The sequence below is a fragment of the Eurosta solidaginis genome, chromosome 3 (assembly GCF_040869045.1).
Source record: "Eurosta solidaginis isolate ZX-2024a chromosome 3, ASM4086904v1, whole genome shotgun sequence".
Taxonomy (NCBI): domain Eukaryota; kingdom Metazoa; phylum Arthropoda; class Insecta; order Diptera; family Tephritidae; genus Eurosta; species Eurosta solidaginis.
Genome location: NC_090321.1, coordinates 270,687,046 through 270,714,118, shown reverse-complemented (window position 1 = coordinate 270,714,118; position 27,073 = coordinate 270,687,046). Strand labels below are relative to the sequence as shown.

Below are 27,073 nucleotides of genomic sequence, written 5' to 3'. Positions count from 1 at the left end.
CATATTAAACAAAAATAATTTTTAAACAGATAACTTGATAAGCAGGCTAACATGAATAGCCCATATATTTTATTTGCTCTTTGCGGACGGAGCCGCGGGTAAAGGCCAGTAAAAATATAAAGCTAACATAATAAGAAATTTCTATAGAAACGTCATTTTAAAAAGCTGAATAAATATTTTGTATTTTTCATCATTAAGGGCATTGAAATTTTAATCAGGCACTTCTAACCAAAAATGTATTCAAGGTTAAATTGGCGGCCGCCGTGGTGTGATGGTAGCGTGCTCCGCCTACCACACCAAAGACCCTGCGTTCACACCCCGGGCAAAGCAACATCAAAATTTTAGAAACAAGCTTTTTCAATTAGAAGAAAATTCTTCTAAGCGGGGTCGACTGCCGGGGCAGTGTTTGGCAAGCACTCCGAGTGTATTTATGCCATGAAAACCTCTCAGTGAAAATTCATCTGCCGTGCAGATGTCGTTCGGAGTCGGCATAAAAGAAGTAGGTCCCGTCCACTCTTCGGAGTTTATCGAGCTTTACATTTATTATTTTTATACCCAGCTGTACTTGTACACGGTATTATAACTTTGATTGCATAACGGTTGGTTGAACAGGTATAAGGGAATCGAGATAGATATAGAATTCCGTATATCAAAATCGTCAATACCAAAAAAAAATTTGATTGAGCCATGTCCGTTGGTCCGTCCATCTGTATGTTTACACGATAACTTGAGTAACTATTGAGATATCTTAACCAAATTTGGTACACGAGCTTATCTGGACCCATAATAGATTGCCGTTGAAAATGAGTGAAATCGGATCATAACCACGCCCACCTTTTATATATATAACATATTGGAAAACACAAAAGCCTGATTATTTATTAAATAATACACCTAGAATGTTGAAATTTGACATGCGGACAGATATTGAGACTCTTAATAAAAATTAAAAAAACAAAAAGGTTTATAATGGGCGTGCACCGCCCACTTGTGACAAAATCAATTTTACAAATATTACTAATGATAAATTCAAAATCGATTAACCTATCGCAACAAAATTTGGCATAGAATTTGCCTTTACTATAAGGAATTCTTTGAAGGAAAATAACCAAACTCGGTTAAGTACCACGCCCGCTTTTATATGAACGATTTTTAAAAGGGCGTGGTTCCGCCCCTTTTATGACTAAGCAATTTTCCATGTTTCGGGAGCCATAACTCGAAGAAAAATTAACGGATCGTAATAAAATTGGGTAGAAAAATTTACCCTATAGCAGGAAATATTTCTAGTAAAAATGGATAAGATTGGTTAAGGACCATGCCCACTTTTATATAAATTGAAGTCTAGTAAAGTCAGTAAAGGGTCGTAGACAAAAATAATAATTTAAATCTTACCGAAAAATAGTTATGTACCAATCGTATTTTGTGCCATTATAACAAGAAATGGGAAAAAATTCAAATCTTTAAAAATGGGCGTGGCACTGCGCCTTTCTTACAATGCATTTCCCATCGTTTCTGGAGCCATATCTCGCCGAAAAATTTGGTGCATGTATGCCTTTTAACAGAAAATATTTTCAGTAAAAATGAACTAAATCGGTTAAATCGGCTTCTTTTATATAAAAGATTTTGTAAAATTGGTGATAAGCTGTTTCTAGTTAAAGTTGGAAAATTTCGTTAATAACCCAGCCTTTTTTTTGTAATAACGCTTTTTAGTACCATAGCACTTGTGTGTTTATGTTAATTGTTCTGTCATATCTTTATTTTAAAATAAACAGTAGGGAAATCCCCATATCTGAAGGAAAACTGCATTATTACCCGGTCATATGAAGGTCATTGGTGTTAGCTTCTGTATCCTTTTTGCTTCTTTTAAGCGAAGATAAGTTCAAAATAGAACCATATGTATGTATATGTATTATAGCGTAGCCTTGTAGCACTATTAACCCTTCGAACAATTACTTTTTAATAATTTTTACACATTGTAACTTCAAGTATACTGATCTTCACCAATATTACAAACGCAATATGTCAAATAATTCGAGGGCTTTCAAAGTGAACACTGACACCCTACGCCCCCGCTCTCCTCTCACCATCTGGTTCAAAATCTATAAATTGTTATAACTTGAAATAATATTTCTCGTAAATGAGTATTTTTTTGGGTCTGGATAACACTGATCGAGGTCTAAAGAATTTTGGAAAATCGACCAGTGGTATTCTCTCTCCTCCCGCTATCCTCCCTCCTTCAATTGTTTTTATTAACACGCTTTTATTGGCTTTACCTCCATGTGTGTTTGTTTGTTTGTAACTCTTACTTCGCTTCAACGCACCTGCTGCCTTATTAACATGTTTTTATCCCCTTTTAATCCAGTCGGGATCATTTTGGAACCAATCCGCTATAATTTATGTATGATTTTCAGAGTAATTTCGGACTTTTTCAAGACTATTTCGGTTTCATTTGGGGACCCTTCAGGGATAATTTCTGGATGGTTTTCGGGATCCCGTCGGGCTCATTTCGCGACTTTTCCTGTATTATTTCGGGCTTCGCAGGTAAAGGCTAGTTATTACTAAATGTAAGTACTTTTTTAAATAAAATCGTTTAACTTAAAATTTTTTTAAAGTTATTTTATTCATAAAAAAAAAAAAATGTTTAGTTAAACGGTTTTATTCGAATCAATACTTACATGAAATAATAATAATACGAAAATCTAGAAAATAATTAGGTACATCCTAGGTAAGAGTCATCACACTCCTTATCAATCTAGGGCCTTGATCAGACAATTAAATAAAAGCGTTGGGCGCGAGAAATTTCTAAAAATGTGGGGCGTAGCGCAACTTGATTAAGGTTCAGTTGGTCTTATATATGACTAACAATAGAAATTTGACGCGTCCAACGCTTTTATTTGTCTGATCAACGCCCTAGACTGATGAGGAGTGTGATGACTAGTGCCTAGGACCTACCTAATTATTTTCTAGCTTTTAGTATTATCATTACTTCGTGTAAGTATTGTTTCGAATAAAACCGTTTAGCTTAAACATTTATTTTTAATTATTTTATTTTCAAGTTTTGAGTGTTTATTTAATTGCCTATTATTTCTCATTCTATTTAGTTCATTCAGTGGCTCATTATTACAACGACTCTTTCCTAACAATTTGTTACAATCTAAGTCCTCAATACATAATCCTTCCAAAGACTTTACTCGACTCTGCGCCACGTATGCTTGTCCCTCCTCGAACTACAAAATATTTTGATGTTACTTTTATCGGACTGAATGTAAAATTTGTTCCAAATATGAGACGAACCGAACATCATAGGTCGCTTTCTATTCTTGTATTTATTATGTATTCCAAATATGGACCAAATCGTACCACAAATACGATTTTTTTGAATATATCGATCTTTGCGCCACCTAGCTTCGATTTTTTTCAAAGGCCGCTTTCTATTCATGTATGTATTATGTGTTCCAAATATGAACCAAATCGGACCTCCTATACGATTTTTTGAAATATTGCGATCCATGCGCCACCTATCGCAGTTTTTTTCTTATTATTGCATTGGCATGGGGTTCTGAGCTATATTCCAAGTTTCAAGCTTGTAGCTTATCGGGAAGTTACTTTCAATTACAAAATTCGTTCACAACGGCCGTGCAGGCGGCCGTGCGGCCGGCCTGTCAAGTCAAGCTAAATAAAACCGTTAAAAATCGATGAATTGTCGATAACACGTCTATACATTTTCGATAACAAATCGATACTTTTCGATAACGAATCCTCACTTGCTCGATAACCTGTCGATGAAAAATCTATAACTCGTTGATTATCTTAGTAATCGCAATCAAATTTATAAAACTGCGAAAACAAATCGATAATTCGTCTCCTTTTCTTTTCTTTTCTTTCTTTCCTTTCCTCTCCTTTCCTTTCCTTTCCTTTCCTTTCCTCCAACTTCCTCTACCTTCCTTTCCTTTCCTTTCGTTTCCTTTCCTTTCCTTTATTTTCTTCTACTTCCTTTTCCTTCCATTTCTGTGCCTGGCATTACCATGCCCTACCTTTCTTTTCCTAGCCCCACTCGCCTTACCTTGTACTTGCATTGCCTTGCCTTGATTTACTGTCTGATTTCATTCATATCAACTCTACCACGTACATTGTTCCCGAATTACGCTACTGTGTAATGACTACACTTACGCTTACTTTCTGTATTACTCCATATGGAATACCACTACAACACACATATATTTTACATATATCCCTCATATAGCATACCACTCACACAAACTAAGCTTACGCTTACATTTTACATACCCCTAGCGGGTTATGGGGTTAGAATATACCCGCGGTAGGTATGCCTGTCGTAAGAGCCGATCAAATACCAATTGGATTCAAACGGTTGTGTAGCGCAACCCTCTTAAGGGATTGCCAGCGCAATATATAGCTTCTCCAACCAAATTATCAAGCTCACCTATCCGTGGTCAATCCTGTTTTATTATCAACCGAGGCTCTGGCGACGGAACTCCTCATGGACCTAGTGGGTGGGTGGACGGTATGGCCTAGAAGGTCGCATGCGGTCATAACAAATCGTTCCCGAAATGGTTGGCATTGGTACCGGAATGTACCGGATCTGCATCTGGCGTAGGACCGTCAATATCTATAACACTCCCCAAGGCCGTCGGGTAGTGTCCTTATCGCTACAACAACAATAACAACAACCTTACGCTTATATTCAGGATTTTATTTGTAAACTTGTTTATTAACTTCATTAGGCGGATGCATTTGACGGGTTCTACCAGTTATATCTAATCTAGTGTTTAACAAAATGTGTAAAATATATTTAGCAAGAGGTCAAAGTGCAAGAAATATTAATATTTTACTCCCTTTATATTCTACAGAATTTCGCTCGCCGCTGCGCTCCAGATGCCATCGAGCTAGACATCTCCGCTTATAAAGGTCAATTCGTACACGAACATAATAAACGTAGAAATTACTTGGCGCTTGGTCTATTGCCTGGCTATTATCCTGCTTCACGTATGGCCACTATGGTAAGTATGCGTATGTGTGCTAACAAATTCCGAATACCGGCGCCAATAATTTATTTTCTTTCAATCAAACGATTTAGTGAAAAATTAATACGTTTTTGCACCTTCGAGGTGTTACTCATACGCCTCTATACAAAGTCTGCTGCTTGACATCAGTTTTTATTCCTATACTAGAATTTTTTCTTTCAAAGAATATCAGCTAGCCCTTCCATTGTTTTTTCCCCCATATAATTAAATCACCGAGAAAAGCTTTAGCAACATGTTGCATCAATGCGTAGCAACTTCCTGAACCCTCCGGGAAAAATAAAAGAAAAGTTCCTCTAGAGAGAAATGTCGGAAGTTGGTGATGTTATTACACTGAAAGAAAAATACTAGTAAAATCAACCGAAATACGGGTCAATTCAACCAAAATTTCTGTAAATTTTTATCCATCACAACAAGATGTTGAATCAACTGCGCACAAATCGTTGATTCATAATTGACCGTTTTAGTAATCAAATAAACAAAAAAAAGTTGTTTCATTATTTTGTTTCATTATACTTTATCCATAATTTTATTAAATTAACAATTATTACTGTCGGTCTAAGAATACCAATCAAAACTGTTAATATGAAAGGGATTTCTGTTCTTTTGAAATTACCAGTACAAACTTTTAAATTAACAGAATTTATTGCCAAAATGACACTACCAGTGAAATATATTGGAATAACAGATATTTCTGTTTTTACTAGATTAATAGCGTAAACTTTTACATCAACAGAGTTTTCTGTTCATATGACATTAATACGTGTGGGAAAAATAAAAGCCGGATAAATATATATTTAAACTTACTTAGTTTTTTATTTATATAAATTACACATAAGTACATTTCATTTCTAATGATTTTATTGCTAATTTAGTAATTTTACTTAAAATAATAATAACTTAAATCTGAATTCAAATAAACAAAACTTGTTCCGAATTACCATCGACAGCTTTGTACAACAGTATGTTACCATATATGTATATACGTAAATATGTGAATACATAAATACGCATAATTGCTACATATATATTTTCTCCATACATATTCACACACGCGTTAGTTCATGCTCTAGCGAACCTCATTGGCGTCGGTTTCAAGAACTTCATTTCAACTTTTTCTTCAAAAATTTTCACCACATTTATATATTATAATTATAGCTATATTTGTGTACGCACATTTTATAGAAAATGTATCCATTTTACTTGAATTTAAAACAATAATCGGACAAATAAGTACATATATATGTATTTACTAACCGAACTTCAATTGGACGTACATCAAATATACTGGCACATTATACACTTTTATTAAGCGCACTTTCACCAAATTTTATTTTTTATAATTTATTTAATTTATAGTTTTGTACTTCGCCGGACGTCACTTCACTTTTCAAATAAAAATGAAAATCATTGTGGATAAAGCTGGAGACATTGGTGCTTTATCGGTAACCGTATCAGTAACCTTTTAACAGCTGATTCGACCAACCTTATGAGAATCAATGCAATCGATTTTTGGTGCCGCTAAAGTCGTAACCGTATCGTAGCCAACCAATTGGGTTTTGGTTTACCGTCGTACCGATAAACAGCTGATTACGTTAGGGATACGGATACAGCGATACGACATACGGCACCAATGACTCCAGCTTAAGACAAATGTGATAACTTCTGCATAGACGTCAAAATTACAAATAGATTGAATCACCTGATTTTTTATTGACTATCGCTGTCTCATTCTGTATCTCTTTCTATCACCCGCTGAAGGTAGCCGGCGCTATGCACCGTTATATTGAACACCCTGTCAAAACGCTGCCAAAACGCTTAAAAGTACCCATATTGAACATCCTGTCAGGCAGTTGGCGGATAAGGTATCACACTTGTTTTATCCACAATGATGAAAATAGTAGTCACGAAACTGATTCTCAATTATTTCAGTTGCAGCTCATTCTCACTTTCTTCTCTCGCATGTAGAGTTGCCACACTTGATTGTTTCGAACAAAACTTGTATTATTAATGTCTGATATAACATTTTAAATAGAGAATTTATAAGTTACAGAAATGTAAAGAATCAAATCACCGGAAGGTAATTCACCACTGGAGTAACTTTACATGTAATTCGGCAAGTTTAGCTATCGCAAATCTTTATTTTGAAACGATTCCAAACAACTCAAACTTTTATTTTGTCGGAAACATCAATATTAAAAAAGGATTTTTTTATTATCTTATTAGATTCGTTCGAGTGAGTGAAAATTCTTAAAAACTTGAACAAACTGTTACTAACTTTGGAAAAATACTGTTCATTGAAACAAAACTCTTGCAACAAGAGGGCGCAATTTTGCATTTGCCTTGGAGGAGAAGCTGCAAAATTGTACCCGATAAATAGGTGTCCTGGTATCGCATAATTTGTGGCAGTGTTATGTACAACAAATTCGAAAATTGGTTGTTACGTTCTGTATTGATAACTGAAAAACTAGTTTTTTGTTGTTTTCTCAATTTGTGTGTTTTTTTTTTTTTTTTGATTTGGTGATTTTCTTATCTTGGTGTTTTTTTTTAACCAGTGGCACCATCGTCATAAGTACAAAGTAGAGAGCGCAGTGAGCGTAAAATTCTCTTTGAATTTTGCACATGTATTGACTGTTGTTCGCTGTTGAAATTACCAGTGAGGTCAGTTGTCTGAACAGAAAAATCAGTTAGATTGACTAGGAATCTGTCAATTTTACAGAATTTTGTTGACTTAAGAGCGACAATTTCTCTTCTGTTTAAGTGGCTAAACTAATTTGTTCGCTTGATAAAGAACTCGGTCGAACTAACCATAATTCGACCAATTTCACCGAAGTCAGGAACAACAGAATCAATTTGTTGATTTTACTAGCACCATTTCTTTTAGTGCATGTAAGGCACAATATTCTTTGGGAACCAAAACTTCAACTTTTCAGAATTTTGCACAAATTGTCAATGGACATATTGAGACCAATTTACCCTTTAAATGAAAATAAATAAGTACATTCTACAGGCTGCCAGATCAGTGCGGTGTCTTTTAGGGGAAAATTGTTGCCCTGAAGAAAGCTGCAGAAGTGCTGGAGGAACCGTGCTTAACTGCAGTCGCGCTAATATATATATTGATAGTCAGGTGGCGATCAACGCAATAATCTCAAACAATACTTCATAAAAAAGTGTCCTGGAATGCAACGAAGGTTCCGGGCCATAAAGCGATAGAAGGTAACAAAAAGGTTGGTGAGTTGCGTTTTTGGATAAATCAAAATGAAACAGAAGTTGCATATGATCCATTATTTGGGAAAGACCGAAGCGCGTGCCTGCCAAATTTTTTAAGGCCATGTGCAAATTTTACGGCGTTAGATTCAAAAAGTTGCTCATATTTCTAAAGAGATACGACTTAAGGCTCCCAGTGGGCATACAAACTGGGCACTGCTTTCTGGCGTCACATTCTTATAAGTTAGGCCTCGTAAGTAACAGTCGATTTAGATAGATAGATAATTTATTCAGGATTGCACTGCGACCATTGGTCAGTTGTGCCCTCCTCTCCTTCGTAGCACCTCATCCAAGCCGAATTCCTTGTTAAAGTGGAGTGGTTCTCTTGGCATGAGGATTTGAATGTGTGAATGCTCTGGCCATTGTTGTCGCATTACAAGAGGATATGTTCAGCCGTATCCGCTGATCGATCACTCAATCGCATGTGTTATTCGATTGAATACGCGGTTTCTGCATATGGCTGTTATGTCTACAATGTCCTGTAAGAATAGCTGTTAAAATTCTTAGGTTATTTTTCGAGAGGCCTATTATTTCTCTATAGCGAGCTGTACTATGAACTTCTAACAGTAACTTAGATTGTCTAAAACTTGGTACATTGCGCAAGTGCTCTTCTCTCCTTTTCCTCTCTTGTTATAATCAATTCCCTCTAATTTACTGTGAGCCGACTGTCAGAAACGGCTCAGGAGCGATGGGTCGTACAGTCGCTGCCTCTCTAACTAGGCCAGGCAGTGCGAGTTGCAAAAATAAACGGTTGAGCGCATTCTGTGTTTGTGCCCTATGCTCGCGACGTCGTGGCTCCAGTTTTTAGGGGCAGCAGAGTTGCCAGATCTCGAAGCAGCAAGGTCCTACAAAACTTCTAGTATTTACTAGCTAGTACATTTTATATAGCAAACAATTTTACGTATAAATAAATCGTCAGACGAACGGACGCCATCATTCAATCAAAGAAACATAAAATCTAAGCAAAATCAAATCAAAGAACCATAAAATCGAACAAAAGACTTAAACAACAAACTCGTTTTGTTAGCATTTGCATAAAGTTCGCCGCCACTAATAATATTTTTGTTCCAGCATTTAGCATTTTGATTACGAATACTTACGCCTAAAATAGAAGATTTTAAATTAATTTTATTTGATTTTGAAGACAAAATTAAAAAAATGAAGAATAATTATTCAAATGTCACGCAATCACAATAAATCATTTCGCTTAGATACAATTTCATTAAAAAATAGAATTATGATTTTAATAGTGATTTGAGTTGATGTTATTCATGGCAGCATATGTATGTAGGGTTCGACCTAGGGGCGGCCGTTTATATCAAACAAATGTAACCACGTACGCGACCAGAATAAGTTACACAAAGCGATTCTCTTGACCGTGTGATCAGTTTTATTATTTAATAGTTCTTAAAGTTAGTTAGATTAAATTTAGTATATAGCTTTTCATTAATATATGTAAGTACTTTCACTGGCAACGATTGGACAACCTTTCTGTTCAAGTGACGCGACGTAACTTAAATTAACTGAAGTTTTACTTGATTGTCTTGTCCGTTTTTCGTCAGGCTCGCTCAGTTTAAGGGTTTTGTGATTTTATGTCAGAGTTGTATTGCCGGCCACTTCTTGTACGGCAATCCAACTCAACATTCGGCCCTCCTGACTCATCATTCGGCTCGAATAATGCTCCGCCATATGATTCAGTTGGCTCCTCCCACCGCTTCATATATTCAGCAATGGTAGTTGTATGTCCAGGACCTTCTACCGTGTGGTAAAACTTTCGTAATCTTGTACGGCCCAAAGAACTTCGGCCTCAATTTGAGCCCGGCACGATATTGGGTGCGCTTAATGGCTACCAACTCATCTACTCGATATTTTGTTTCTTGTTTCCTACTCTTATTAAAATTTCGTCGATTCTATTGTTGGATCTTACAAATATTTTGCTGCGCATCTTTGCGCATCGATTCTCTTTCCTTGTCCAGTTCTTCGATTGCTACCTGTTCTAAAAGTTCTTTCAAATTGGGTGGCACACTCACCCTCATTTCAACGCCTGTTAACAACCTAAAGGGCGAAACTTTCGTGCTTCTAGGTGGTGTATTATTAATTAGTTGTTGCACCCTATCTAATTGCTTATACCATTTCGTAGTATTTTCAGAACATAACTTCGAGATCATCGGTATTACTATTTTGTGAATACGCTCCACTTGCCCATTACCCCTCGGAACACCGGTAGCTATCATTAAATGCTGTATACCCTCATTCTTACAATATTCAGAAAACATATGTGACGTAAATGCACTACCTCGATCTGAAATGTTGCGCCTCGGATTTCCAAATATTGATGCCTGTCGCTTTAACTGATCTACAACTCCCTCTGCGGATGTGGTTCGGGTTGGGTATAACCACACAAATTTCGAAAAGGCATCGACAACAACGAGAATATGATTGTAAAATTTGTTTGTTTCCGCCATTGGCCCTACAAGGTCGATATGATACGTTCCTAATGGTCAATCTTCCTTGTCTATGGGCGTGAGGAGTCCTTCCTTTTTCGCAGACTTGCCTTCCGCAATTATGCAGGCGACACAAGTTTTTACTACTCTTGATGCTTTTGCGAACAACTGAGGTATATAAAACGATTTTTCGACAGCATCTTGTGTCTTTTTGGGGGAGAAATGACCTTGGCTATGGGCTATTTTTATGATTTCGTCTTCCATAGACACTGGTAAAACTATAAGTCCCTAATGGGATCCTTATAAATTACACCGTGTTTCACGAAGTAGTCCTCGTAAGTATCTTTCTCGAGAACTTTGATAACTGCTTTTACCGAAGGGTCTATTAACTGAGCCTGGCGCAGTCTATGCTGTAACGATTCCTCCAACATCATAAAACATACTCGGCTTAATGCATTCACATGCCTCATTTTGCTTCCGCTCCTATGCTCTATTTGGTAATCAAAATCTTGCAAAAATAAAGCCCAGCGGGATACTCTTAATGGGATATCCTTTTTGTTCATAGTCAAGGCGAATGCGTTACAGTCTGTAACTATTTTGAATTTTAGGCCTAATAAATAAACCCTCCACTTCTTCAAGGCAGCTACGATCACAAGTACCTCCAGCTCATAAGAATTACACTTTTCTTCCGCTGGAGTTGTCTTCCGGCTCATATACTGTATTGGTTGGAAACATTGATCTTCCGAGTTGTTTTGAAGAAGAACACCGCCGTATCCGTGTATAGCTGCATCCGTGTGCACCTCTGTCAACGCTCTCGGGTTGTATAATCGAAGAACAGGAGCATTCACCAATGCTCTTTTCAACTGCTGAAAAGCTGCTAATTGCTCTGCTGTAAGTAAAAACTTAGCATCATTTCGCAAAAGTTCTGACAGAGGTTTTGCGACAGTTGCGTAGTTCTCAATAAATCGTCTGAAGTAAGAAGTCAACCCGAGAAAACGTTGTACGGCTTTCCGATCTTGGGGAAGGGAAAATTTTCAATCGCCCTGGTTTTCTCTCCTGACGGTTTTATAGTGCTATTTTCAACGACATATCCCAAAAAATCTATTTTGCTTTTAAGAAATTGACATTTACTTCATTTTATTCGCAAGTTATAATAGGCTGCTCGCTTCAGCAAGCGCTCTAATTTAAGTATACCCTCATTTACGTCTTTAGCGGGAATAACAAGATCGTCCATGTAAGTTATGACCGTGCCGTCTTCCAGCATATCTTTAAAGACTAAAGAAATATACTCCGAAAACACTGCAGGTGAATTCGATATCCTGAAAGGAACATACCGAAACTCGTAGTGCCCGTATGTGTATTTTCTGGAATTTTCTTCCATCGGTACATGGAAGAACCCATTCGCCAAATCTAGTGTCGTGAAGGCCTTACTTCCTTCTAGCCTTTCAATGACATCGTCTAGCAATGGCATTGGAAAATTGTCCCTCATAATCTTGTTGTTTATTCGCCTATAATCACAGCAAAGCCTTTTCTTTCCATTTATTGGCGATGCGTATTCTGATGTACTGGGCTGAATAACACCCTCATGCAACCATTTCGCTATTTGTTCCTCCACTACTTTCTTGTCGGCATACGATATACGTCTGGGCACTTGGTAAACAGGATTATCGTCAGTCAAGACAATTTTCATTTCAACCGGCTATTCCTTGCTTCTTAATGGTGCATAGTTTTTAACTAGTGCCCCTACTGCTTTTGCTTCTAAAGGCTTAAGGTGGGATAAGTCTACGTTATCTTTCGCTTCTTCAGCTACTGCCACTTGACACAACCTTCTAAACTCTGTCTCAACATCCCCATCCACATTCTTAACTTTATCTGGAGTTACACGATTCTCTTCCACGGCGTCAACTGCACTTTTCCCCTCGATTTGACTTTCTGCAGTCCCAGTGATTTTCGCCCTAAACTCCACTGAACCCTACGACACAACGAAATCAACAACTTTTAGCACGCTGACAACGATTACTGCTGAATAACGCATGTCACATTCCCTGACCACATGAAAAACCATTTCAAGGTCAATATCCACCACCATGGTTTTGAAACTACCTAAAGTCATAAGTTTAGCATTTGCAACGCCGACCATACATCTTTTGTTCTTTCTCAATTCGATTTCACTATCAAACAACAACAAAACATCACGACGAATTAGACAAAGATCACATCCAGTATCGATAAGGGCAGAAAATATTGTACCCTTTACCTTAAGGTTCTTAAAAGTGCATCCCCCTGTTTCATTTATTTCATTATTCAATGTATTAACATTGTGTCTTGTTCAATTAACCTAAACGACCTGCACCTGAGCTATATACCTGATGTCTACTTGCCCATAATTTTTCGTATATACTGAGCTGAATCTTGAGCTCATCAACTGTCTTCGCCTGATATAAATTACTTTTGTTAGCATTTGAATCAGGGAAGCCCTCGATAAAATATGTAACAACTCATATAAATTTATAGGATTTCCTATTTCCATCAAAGTGTAAAGGTATTCGCGATAGCTTTCGTTCTGTCGCTTACGCCGGCACCTGAGCATACGATGCACTTCAATGGAAGACACTACAATGCCAAACTCTGATTTTAGTGCCTGTTTCAAACAGATCCAACATCTAACACCACGTTGACTTCGAACAAACATTTTAGCCACTCCTTTCAGCAGCTGTTTGGCATATATAAACTTCCGTAAATCAAATCTAGAATATCACTTCGGTCCATGTTGTATATTCGTTCTCAGTGATTACAAATCAATTAAAAATTGAATTTCCAACTCTACGAAAATTGATGTTATTAGATATGTAAATGTAATAAAACTACCAATGGCATTAATTTTATCTTCAATATGTGTATGCTTAAAATTTGTTCATTTAATATCGTATTTTATTTCACTTTTAGAGATCAGTCTTACTCTTTACAGTAGTTAAACTTGTGTAAATTTGGGGATTAATGGCAACATTGAAAACATAAAAATGTAAGCAAACGGTTTTAATGAACACTTTTTCTTATATTCCGTTTCCTATCTTACCAACTATTCTATTTATCTTTTCTTGCAACTTGAAAAATTCTCTTCCCCGCTCTCTTTTCCATATCAACGCTCTGCTGACCTTGAAATATTTGTTCTCTTCGCCTACTCGCTACTATGTATGGTATTGCCAATCAAACGAAATGTAGGAATATACACTGTATTTCCAATAACTTTGCATACTGTAATGTACAAACTCTGCAATAAAGCCTTTGTTACAACCAAATGTTTCTATTTTGCGTTTATTGTCTTTGCAAAATATCTTCTTTCCCGCATAAATGTACATACTCGCATGTAGTACTTCACGTCGTCGCTGTTGATTCTAGTATTCTTCTTCAGCTTTTATCACTTATGTATATGTACTTACACTACTTTTCTTTAGTGAGAGTTTCGTTCACTATATCAAATGTATCTCTCGTCGCTTGTGAGAGTCGATTTCTAAAATTCCGATGTTATCTCAGCGTTATATACTTCGGTGTTATTTACAGCTTGCATATAGCATCAAAATTCACGCACTTTCTTCCAATTTCCTTATGTTGTTTATTACAGCTTAAGGAATATTTAATTTGGCAGTTTTATATGCGCCTAATGTTTTATAGCACTTTGTTTATAATTAATAATTGTAATTAACTGTAATTATCACCCCTATTCTGTATTTTGATTACGTTCCCGTTCTACGCTCCGCTTTAATCGAAGTTGGGTATTATGCATTACGACGGAATCGTAACGAGAAGAGGAAGAGCAAATGATTTTTCGAAATCAGCTGTTTGTACGGAATGTGTGAACATTGGAACAAAATAAATTAAAGAAAATTTTTAAAAAACACTGAAAAACGTTTATATTTTATTATCTACTCCATTTTGTACAAAATAAAGCAATAGAATATATTGCCGCAGTGTTATATTTTTTCGAGTGAAGTGCTTCCATAATTGTATGTGTGTTTTGGTAAAACGGATTCCTGCACGAATATAGTTGACATTTTCTGAATTTTCTGGATGTTAATTTCATTGCACTGGCTTAAAATAATTTATGAAGATTTATTTATTCTTTCCGCATGGATTGTTTACGTTTTCGCTTCACCTTCCTCTACTCCTACTTCCTTCCTACCTTCCTCTACTACTACTTATAGCTGTCTATTATAATGGAATCAATAGCCGCGGCATTATTTGTAGAGTTGGAAAGCAACGCATACGAAAATGGCCAGGCGAGAATGGAAAGGCAAATGTTGCGAGATTTTTGTCATCCATTTGAGATGAGTGACGAATTGTAAGAAATTGAACTTAAAAGTGGTAAAGTTTAATAACTTTTTTTCTTATTTAGGTTCAAAAAAACGTTTCGACTTAATAAGGATGCTTTCAAGTATGTGTTAGATACTTTTGCTGGGCAAATACGTCCAAGGACTTCGACATCGACATGTTGTTTTTGACCCGGAAACATATAAAAAACAATCATCATGAAGCCTTTTACGTCTCTTAACAAGTTTTACTTACATATTTGTTAAAATTCTGTTATAAATTAATAAAAAAAATAAAAAGAAAATATGTTTCCGCCAACAAATTTGCAACTTAGAAAAACGGAACTACGATCGAAATGCAAAATACACAAAATCGAACGATTCGAAGTTGGATCGAAAGAGATTGGAACACAGAATACCAAAATTGCCAAATCGATAAAATTCCAATCCAAGTCGAAATGCAGAATAGGGCTGTATATAATCGCCAATTTGTAGGTGAGCACTTCTGACACCATTTGTAGGGTTCGACCTAGGGGCGGCCGTTTATATCAAATAAATGTAACCACGTACGCGTCGAGAATAAGTTACACAAAGCGATTCTCTTGACCGTGTGATCAGTTTTATTATTTAATAGTTCTTAAAGTTAGTTAGATTAAATTTAGTATATAGCTTTTCATTAATATTTATAAGTACTTTCACTGGCAACGATTAGAGAACGTTTCTGTTCAAGTGACGCGACGTAATTTAAATTAACTGAAGTTTTACTTGGTTATGGATATTGGTAACACTACGGACTCAATCAGTCTATGTGAGGTCCTCATGGACCGGCCAGTTCAACCTACCTACTTGATTATCTTGTCCGTTTTTCATCAGGCTCGTTCAGTTTAAGGGTTTTGTGATTTTATGTCAGAGTTGTATTGCCGGCCACTTCTTGTACGCCAATCCAACTCCACATGTATGTTAACTGTATATAGTACTAGCAGACCTGGCTGACGTTGGACTGCGCTAACATTTGTCTAGCTCTTTATCCCCTCCCTCCCTCTTTTCTTTATCCCTTTATTCACTCACTTTGATGTGTCTCTTTCTCCCTCTCGGTTTTTTTTCGTCCCTTTTTTGTTCTCGAGCTACCTCTTCTTCTTCCTCCTCGCTCCATCTATCCCTATATATCCGTCTTCGTATAACTCATTCTCTTTATCAGTCTCTTTCTCCTTCCCTTGCTTTTCTTCTCTCAAGTTCATTGTATTGTTTTCCATCTCCTGTTGCCAGCCCCAGTCCCAGTTCCCGTCCCAGTCCCAGTCCCGTCAGAGATCCAGTTCCAGAGGGTTGAATTTTTTTGAATGGTGTTTAATAAAAAAAATAAAAATTTTGTTGGGGGTCTTTTGTTAAGAGCTAAATGTAAGCCGCAAGTTTAAGTTAGCTGATCACTGCAGTGTATTCCGAACGGAAGTTGCTGCGACTAAGGATGCGTTGGATAAAATGCTATCCAGCGTTACTACGGTTAGGTAATTCAACATCTACTCTAATAGCCAAGCGGCTATCAAGGCTTTGAGTTCAACTACAGTGATATCTAAGGGGGTCTAGGAGTGCCTTGCGATTGCATCGAGCTATTTTATAATTAAGATTATCTGCGTCCCGGGCCATAATAGTGATATCCCGGGCAACTGTCAAGTGGATCTCTTAGCCCGCATCGGTACAACTGAACCAGATGAAGATATCTGTAGGTATTTCGGGATTCCGCTGGCCACCTGTGGTGTGCTCCTCCATAGCTGGGCCTCGAGTCAGCTCACACGTTGGCCGGATACCACCTCTTGCAGGGTAGCAAGATCTTTCTGGCCGAAAGTGGATGGCAGAAGGTCTGCCGAAGTACTTGCGTTCACTAAGGCTCACCTAACAATGGGCATTGGCGTTTTGACAGGGTCCCATGTGTATCCATGCAGTATGTCTCAATATACTGGAAACTCCATCCTGCTGCAGCTTTATGGAGGATGATGAGGTGGAATCATCAAATCACTTTATGCTTGATTGCCCAGCTTTAATGGACTTAAAGTCAAAAAGCCATAAAATAATAATAAGGCCAATTGATCCTATGACCATTTGAAATGATCATAACGCTATTTGATCTTTTAGCTGATGACCTTACCCCACTTAAATAATATACCGTCCACTAAGTAAGGACGAACTAGCCGATAAAAAAATAGCTCATATGGACTGAATGTTACCTTAGTGTAACCACAACTTGTTTGAAGACCAAATAACCCCACCCTCTTGGCAAATACTATATAGCAGATTTTCGCACCCCATTATTTTGATTCCACAATAGCTAATACCTGACAAAATATTATTTTTCAGGTTTGGGATGGCGAGCTACAATATTTGGCATCACTGAATCTACGCACTTGTATTCTCGATCATGATTCTTGTCATAAGACCTATCGGTTTCAATATTCTGGACAAAATCTCTGCGGTGTTGTGCGAAATCGCAATCAAAATGTGAATGTGAGCGGAATAATCGAAGAAGTAATGGGATTGTGGTTCAATGAGTATCCACTAATCGATAGCAGTTATATACGGAAATTCAGAGTAACAAAATATTTGTAAGTAAACTAATATTAAAATAGATTTTCTTAAGCATCGTCATACATAAATCGGCGCTTAAACGGCTTAGCAATTTTGACCGTTTCATTAGAAGTCACACCAGCTATCCCTGTTTTGCGATAACTGCAGCCATTTGACAGCACTAAGGAAGGTCAAGTCTTCCTCCACCTGCCTCTCCCAACTCAGAGAAGGTTTTCCTCTTTCTCTGCTTCCAAACTGCGGTGCCGACTGAAATACTTTCTTGGCTGAAACTTTTTTGTCCGTTTGCAAAACATGATCTAGCCAACGAAGCCATTGCATTGTTTTTATTCGCTGCACTATCTTCATATCAATGTAAAGCTCGTACAGCTCATAGCTATACCTTCGATACACGTCGTCTGCACCACGGACAGGACCATAAATATTCCGGACAACTTTTCTCTAGAACAGTCCATTAGCCATCTCATTTTCTATCGCCACCGTCTGTAATTCTATGCCATACATCAGGACAGCTATGATAAGTGACTTATAGAGCGTGATTTTTGTTCACGAGAGAGGACTTTACTTTCTAATTGGCAACTCATTACGCTCTTAAAATGGAATGCACCATCTCGTTTCAGTTATGCTGCTAGAATTATCTTCTCCGGCATTATGATAAAGAAGTCAAACGGAAGGAAGTCGCCTTGTCTGATTCCTCGTCTGATTTTGAATGGCTCGTAGGGGTCCTTCCCCATCTTTAATGAGCTAGTGTTCTTACTCAATATCAGTTGGCAGAGCCTTATGAACTTTGCAGGGAGCTTAAATTCTGACATAGCAGCAAACAAGATACTTCTTTTCGCGCTGTTAAAGGTTGCTTTGAAGTCAACAAAAGTATGTTGAGTGTAGATTCTGTTATCGTGAGTCTTCTCCAGAATATGGCTCATCGTGAAGATTTTGTCTATAATAGATGTAATAGGAAATGTGAATCTGCACTAATAAGGTTCAATGAGTTCGCCGACTATGGGCTTCGGATAGAGTTTTATACGCGATTTATGAATGCTGATTCCGCTGTAACTGGCACGGTTTGCGGGAGAGACTTATTTGTGGATTGAGCAGAGCACACGTATGTTGTAAACTGGAGACATGTGCTCATCCGACCATATTTTGCATAGAAGCTGAAATATGCTCTGTACCAACTTTTCGCCTCCACGTTTGAACCGCTCGGTGAGTAGTCCGTCATTTCCTGGTGCCCATTCATTTTTTAGCCGGGATATTGCCATTCTCACTTCATTATAGTCGAGTGCCGGAAGGTGTTTTCCATCATCTGCGATTAACGTAGGGGATTCGCTTTTTCCCTCGCTTACACACGAGTCTTAACTATTAACTGAGCTGACAGAGTTCGGCTTGTTTTTTAACTTAATGTTTTTCTTTCCTTTACAGTGAAGACTATGGTCATTTTGCTGAAATAGCTGTCGATCGTAATACGCACGTGGGTTGCGGCATAATACGTTTTACGCGCCCTGATGTACCCTATGTCTATATTTATAATATGGTGTGTAATTATGCATCAATTTATGCCTTGGATACGCCCGTTTATACCGTGGGTCAACCAGCTACACGTTGCTTAACAGGCAGAAATCCCTATTATCCTGGCTTATGTTCTATCAATGAACCTATAAATCCAAATTATTGAATTTCAATGATTTAAAAGAAAATAGTTATAAATTATGCAAAAATTAGTGTTATTTTTAAGTTAAAAAAAATTTAAATATATGTATATTGGTTTGTTTCATAGTTGGGCACAGTGCACTCAATTTTTTTATCATATATATTATTTCTAATTGTTGTTTTTATGTACGGGTCCCTTTTCGCTCTTATTTGAAATTCAAATCTATAGATAAACTTTTGATTGTAAAGTTGGAGATTCGGGCTATTAGCAAGCTTTGGGCAATTTTGGTCGTAGTGCTTTTGTTTAGCTATATTTTATTAAAATAATTTGTTAAAAATAAACGATTGTGAGCACACAAAGAAATCTATTTGTACTATGGCACTGCATAACCGGCAGTTGCTCTCACACGCCAGATGGCAGCGCAAGCTGCAAGTTTAAATTGATTGATAGAATAGTTGATTTCTGTTGATATTTGATAAGTGACTTTTATATTGGTTGCGCAAGAAGCGCACGGGTCCGGCTCGTACCCTAAATTTCTGTATAAAGTATAGAAAAGAAAACTTAAATGGAAAATGTGATATTAAAAATTTCACTGCACTAAAAATATTTAATGCACTTTGCCCAGGTATGTTTTGTATAAGCACGTTGTTGATAAGCAGAGCTTCAATTCAATTACCATCAATTCCCCATTACATATACTTGAGGAAAGTAATCAATTCCTTTCATCCACAGGAAAGGAATTGATTACATTTCTATTCCTCAAAAGAAGATACCAAAAGTAATTTCGTTTTTTGAGGCTCGAGTACAAACAATTTTTTGTTTCCAATTGAACACAAATACTTTGTTCAAATGTAATTTCTGCCACAGTACTTTCGAAAGAAATTGGAAATGTAATTAGAGATTTTCCAATAACATTACAAGAAATGCAAAAAGTAATTAAGAATTTTCCATCTCTCAAAGGAATTGAAAAATGTTTGGTGTAAAAAATATGTTTGCGATTTAAGCGGTGATTTTGTGAGGCCATAGTAACTCCTTGGACCATAAGAAAAATTTTGTAAAACAGAAGCACTGGCTTCTATGACTAGCATTTCTCATCGCCTTATATGAAGACGGTTATCCCCAAGTGCTGCTGACAAGCGACTTGAGGACTTTGTTGCGGCTTTGTGCTTTAGATGCAACTTCGATGGCATACGCCTTAAAGGTGAGAATGTGACCGAATGTTACCCCTAAGATCTTTGGATGACTAACAATCGGTAGCGCAACACCATCGACGTGAACATTCAATACTCCACGTCGCAAAACAGACTCCATCTGTTTATATAAAGGGGAAAGGGTGAACCTTCTATATCTTGGGGTAGAGTACCTTGTTGACTGTGTAAAAAGCTTTGACAGCGCTGGTAGTGCCATGCATTTTGCGGAGACCATGCTGATGAGTGGCTAGGCGAAGATTCGCAATAAAATGGCGGAGCAGGAACATTTCCAATGTCTTCACTACTGGCGAACGGAGTGATACCGGTAGTTAGGACTCACCCTCGCTAGCCGGTTTGCCAGGCTAGAAAACGTGCGTCAGGTGGGTTACTCTCTCAGCGCCAAGGTGTTTTGGCGTTGGCATGGCACAGGTACAAGGACAAACCTCGAACTGTGAGGAGGCGGAAATGCAAGTATCCCAACTTATAAACAATGAGGCACAGAATAACATCTGACCACTAAACTTTTCAAACTCGCAGGCGAAACGATGCATAATTTTTACGCAAATGTTTAAATATTAAGAAGCTTCAAACGTTTTGGAGGTTTTATACGGACGACTATTTTTCATTGTATGCTCTAATATTATTTATTACAATACGGTTTAGAGGAGGCACCTATGAATGCGATCAAAAGATACAGACTACGAGAAAAAAATTTTCCGGAACATTAATGGTGATTACGTTATGCCAGCTGAATGCATCAAAGAAAATTAAAAAGTATGCCGTTTTCCCATAGCAACCCCACCCTTTGACAGCGAAGTAAGGAAAGGAAATGCCCTTACTTAGCTGGGAACTTTAAGAAGATAATAATTTAATATTCATTGGTGTTTAAAAATGTCTTCAGTTACCACTCACAAGAAAAATCTGATGAAATAATGAAAAGTGTGACCCGAAAAGTTGCCCACATCAACCGGGGTAAGTTATTATACACAGACTAACTTGGATTTTTCAATTACTTTCACAATTCCTTTGAGGAATGCAATGAGAAATTCGTAAGTACTTTTTCCATTCCTTGCAATGTAATGCAATGGGTAATGCAATGGAATTGAATTTACCCAGCTCTGTTGATAAGTCAGTTTTTTTTAAGTTTGTTTGTGATAATACAGGTTTTTGTAAAAAAAAATGTCGTACAATTTTAAATTTAGCATCTTTAAATTGGTAAAAAAAGATCTAAAAAAGGAAGAAGACAGATTAAACGTATATCTGAAATCAAAAGCAGTGCGGTGTTTTAATATGCTTGTAAATATTAAGTCAATAATTAAGTTTTTATACCCAGCTGTACTTGTACACAGGGTATTATAACTTTGATTGGATAACGGTTGGTTGTACAGGTATAAAGGAATTGACATAGATAAATAGATAGACTTCCATATATCAAAATCATCAGTATCGAAAAAAAATTTGAATGAGCCATGCCCGTCCGTCCGTCTCTCCGTCTGTCCGTTTACCACGCCCGCTTTTATATAAAAGATTTTTAAAAGAGTCGTGGACGAATAAAATAAGTTATATCTTTGCAAAAAAGGGCTTTGTATCAATGGTATTTCATTTCCCAAGTGGATTTATAACAATAAATAGGAAAAACTTCAAATTTAAAAAAATGGACGTGGCACCGCCCTTTTTATAACTAAGCAATTTTCTATGTTTCGGGAGCCATAACTCGAAGAAAAATTAGTTCAGAATAGAACCGTATGTAAATGTATTATTGCGCAGCGTTGTAACAGTATTAAGCACACAAAATAAACAACAACAGCATTTCAAGTGTACAGCTGGTATGTAATGTTCAGTTTCACCCGAACTTAGACTTCCTTACTTGTTTTTATCATTCACATTCAATGAAACATGTCTTCAAAGAAAGTTAAGAAAGCCTCTGACTAAACAAAGACACAATGCTATCTACAATTCAGCCGCTTTGCAGAACATCAGGTTAAGTAAGTTATATCAGACGGTAACATTTTATTCCCGAAAAGAAATATTCATGAGAATATAATTTTATACTCAAGAATTAAGAAACGGGCCCGTAATACTCTACAGTGCAATAGGGACAATCGATTCTGATTCCGAAATGTTGGAGCTTCCTATTGACTTCAAGACTTCTGATTCCGATTTCGTTTATAACTGTTTAGCGGAAGACGATCAGTAAAAATCATTGAGCGTGCATATCGCTGTCCTGGGTATATGTAGCGATATATCTGAAAAATGAAGGTATATACATCGCTCACTACATACGTGACAGGAATGCTGATGATTTTAAGCTCGAACTTCCTCGTGCCGAAGAAGTCGTTAAGAAGTCATTACGTAGATGATTTTATTGATGGTGGAGATAACGATCGATCTGGGCTAGAGTTAGCCCAACAAGTAAAACCAATTCATAACGCTAAGGGCCTCATTTACATGACTGGTCCTCGAATTTCAAAACGAGCTGTAACAGTCAATGCAGGCCGTTAAGGAATAAGGCTGAACCACCAAAGTTCTCGGTATATTTTGGGAGCCCAAAAGCAATCATTTTAAATTTATTTTCTAACTTCAACGCGACGTCGCTAGCAACCGATCATACCTACGAAAAGAGAGGCGCTCCAAATTCTAATGTCAATATTCGACCCTCTCGGATTTGTTTCTTGCTACACCTTAGGGTTGAAAATCTTACTTTAAGATATATGGCCGCTGCGTGACAATCTGGTCGACAAATAGAACCAATGGACGTACCTTATGCAATTAATAACAGCTATCGAAATACCTCGATCTTATTCATTATTGTTAAAAGACGTCGAAGTTGCTCAACTTTACACCTTTTTCGACGCTTGCGAAAACGCATACGCTGCAGTCCGCTACCTACGTGCATCCGAAGCAAACGACATTACGATTCTCTCATGACCGGCCGATATCCAGATTGGAGTTACAGGCAGCTGGTGTTGGGCTGGCGAATATGGTAAGCAACATACAACGTTTTGTCATAAGATCAAAATATTGTTAGACTGATCATAAAAACTTTCACCAAATCATCATGCATAGTATAATAAAATAAAAATAAATGTAAGGCGCGATAACCTCCGAAGAGATCTTAGGCCGAGCTTCTCTTCCAATTTGCGTCGTGCTCCTCTTGATTTTCCCTACAAATTGGCCGGACGGGACCTACATGTTTTATGCCGACTCCGAACGGCATCTGCAAGGCAGATGAGTTTTCACTGAGAGCTTTTCATGGCAGAAATACACCCGGAGCGCATGCCAAACACTGTCGAGGGGCGACCCCGCTTAGAAAAATTTTCTTCTAATTGAAAAACCTTATTTCTAAAATTTTTGATGTTGCTTTGCCCGGGGTGCGAACCCAGGGCATACGGTATGATAGACGGAGCACGCTACCATCACTCCACGGTGGCCGCCATGTATAGACGAAATTTAAGGAACATCAAACATAAGTCAATAGTTATGGGTTCCTTCGAAGTATAATTCAGCGACAAAAAAAAACTGCAAGGCATGACTACCACTTCTGGAATACCACTAGGACTGTTTAATGTAGAATACGGAAATTTGGCCGCAGTTCGAAGAATTTATCCTATGGGAAAGTGACAATGCGGAAGTAAAACACTATGAATTGCATAAGAAACGGGCATCTGCTTTTAACCAGCTGCTCAATGTGGAGCATTTCCCCAGGTGGAAACGTTTATATGTATTGAGCTGTGGTTAGGTTCTTATTCTACATCGACTGTTTACTCAGTTGCTTTTGCAAGCAAAGCAGCGAAAAACAGCCGTCGAATTTAATATGATTCAGCGAGCCTAATTTGTCCTAATCACGTATGCCCAGCCTATAGATTATAGTGACGAGTTCAACTGTCTCAAACGCGATTATATAATAGAAATATCTATATCTTTACCTTAAATTTCTACTAAGTCAAATTGAAGCAAGGCCAATCCATACCAATGGGTGGTAAAGCGAATTCATCCAATTCGCCGTGCAGAAGAATGTCAAGTTAAAAGAAAATTTTCATTGATTTCGGTTAACTGGCATATTAAAGTACAAGGCGCTGTATGAAAAATAATCAATAAGAAGCGAACAGCTGTTGGGATAACAACCTGGTACACTGAAAGAAAAAGACTGGTAAAATCAACCGAAATACGGGTCAATTCAACCGGAATTTCTTTTAATTTTTATCCATCGCAACAAGATTTTGAATCAACTGCGCACAAATCGTTGATTCGTAATTGACCGTTTTAGTAGTCAAATGAACAAAAAAAGTTGTTGCGACAGCTTTGTATGAAAGTACCTATGTTGCCAAATAAATGTAAGGCACGATAACCTCCGAAGAGATCTAAGGCCGAGCTTCTCTTCCAATTTGCGTCGTGCTCCTCCAATTTGCGTCGTTCCCTACAAATTGGCCGGACGGGACCTACATGTTTTATGCCGACCCCGAACGGCATCTGCAAGGCAGATGAGTCTTCACTGAGAGCTTTTCATAGCAGAAATACACTCGGAGCGCATGCCAAACACTGCCGAGGGGCGACCCCGTTTAGAAAAATTGTCTTCTAATTGAAAAACCTTAATTCTAAAATTTTGATGTTGCTTTGGGGTGCGAACCCAGGGCATACGGTGTGGCAGGCGGATCACGCTACCATCACACCACGGTGGCATTTACTAACCGAACGTCAATTGGGCTTACATCAAATATGCTGGCACACATTAAACATTATACACTTTATTATTTTGTTTTATTAAACGCACTTTCACCAAATCTTATATTTTATAATTTATAGTTTTGAACTTCTCTCTTCAAATAGAAATGAAAATAGTAGTCACAAAACTAATTCTCAATTCTTTCAGTTGCAGCTCAGCTCATTCTCAATTTCTGCTCGCGTGTGTAGTTGCCACACTTAATTGTTTCGAATAAAACTTGTATAAATGTTTGACATAACATTTTAAATAGAGAACTTGTAAGTTATAGAAAAGTAAAGAATCAAATCGCTAGAAGGTAATTCACCACTGGAGTAACTTTACATGTAATTCGGCAAGTTTTATTTTCGTAACACTTTAAGTTGAAACGATTCCAAAACAACTCAAACTTTTATGCTGTCGGAAACATCAACATTAAAAAAGGATGTTATATTAATAAATTCGGTCGCGTGAGTGAAAATTCGTAAAAACTTGAACAAAATGCTACTAACTTTGGAAAAATCCTGTTCGTTCAAACAAAAATTTTGCAACAAGAGCGCGCAATTTTGCATTTCGCTTGGAGGAGGAGTTGCAAAATTGTACCCGATAAAGAGGTGTCCCGGTTTCTCATAATTTTTTGCGCAGTCAATTCAAAAAAGGGTTTTTCATTTTGTATTGATAACTGAAAAACTAATTTTTTGTTGTTTTCCCATTTTGTGAGTTTTTTCGATTTGGTGGTTTTCTTATTTTGGTATTTTTTTTAAACAAGTGGCACCATCGTCATAAGTACAAAGTAGAGAGCGCAGTGAGCGTAAAATTCTCTTTGAATTTTGCACATGTATTGACTGTTGTTCGCTGTTGAAATGACTTGTAAGATCAGTTGTGTTAACAGAAAAATCAGTTAGATTGTCCAGGAATCTGTCAATTTTACAGAATTTTGTTAACTTAAGAGCGACAATTTCTCTTCTGTTGAAATGACTGAACTAATTTGTTCGTTTAAAAAGAACTCGGTCGAATTAACCGTAATTCGATCAATTACACCGAATCTCCGTTAACTCACCAACAACAGAACCGATTTGTGGATTTTACTAGCACCATTTCTTTCAGTGTACTGAATTCTGCTTGTTTTGAAGTTTATTGCTATACAATTTTTCTCCATAGCAAAATAAATCTCATCATATGTTTATACCGGTGTATCTGACTATGTTGACTATATTGAGAAGAAAATAATTCATACCATCGACCGCTGTTTGTATTGTTTATAAGCTATAAGACTACATCTAATTTTATATTCGGGACAATATTGGTTTATGCTAAATGTATATATTTTTGTAAATATGTGTAATTAATTCGAAGTCTGCAATTTATATTAAGGTGTGTATGTACTATAATTTAGAAAATATTTTCTAATTATGTTTTCCTGTCGAAATAAATACATAGTCTCCCTGAAGAAAACACAATAACGTGTCGAAACGTGTCGGAGAAAAACTATTGTTTTTGCTTTAAATTGAGCGACCAAAAAAGCGCTAATAAATAAACCAATATTGCAATAGTTTTGTGCTTGTTTGTGTTTTTGGGATCATTCCAGGATTTTTTTCTGGAATACCTTAGGCTCTCACTGTAGCGAACATTTTGGGACTTTTTTCGGAACAAGCTTGGAATTTGTTTGGGATTATTCCGAACTTTTTCGTTATCATTTTGGACTGTATAAATTATTGTACTATTTCGTTGCTTTCCGAGCAGATGTCAGGTAGCCTGTGTCTACACGGACTTTTCGAAAGCCTTTGACAAAGTATCTCATAGGATTCTGATTTCGAAGCTTGAGTGTCTTGGCTTTCATTCTGGATTTTTAAATTGGCTTAAGCCGTACTTACTTCATAGATCATACGTGGTTATGGTTGA

General features: G+C 37.2%; 1 protein-coding gene across 1 annotated transcript in view; it reads left to right on the top strand.

The window, feature by feature from the left end:
- Positions 1-26,725, top strand: part of LOC137245574 (venom allergen-1) — a 34,344-nt gene extending 7,619 nt beyond the window's left edge. The window contains exons 2-4 of the mRNA XM_067776463.1: positions 4,872-5,021; positions 17,410-17,654; positions 19,054-26,725. Of these exons, the coding sequence (XP_067632564.1) occupies positions 4,872-5,021; positions 17,410-17,654; positions 19,054-19,306 (648 nt within the window). The 3' untranslated portion in view covers positions 19,307-26,725. The remainder of the gene's footprint in view (positions 1-4,871; positions 5,022-17,409; positions 17,655-19,053) is intronic.
- Positions 26,726-27,073: the final 348 nt, after the last annotated feature.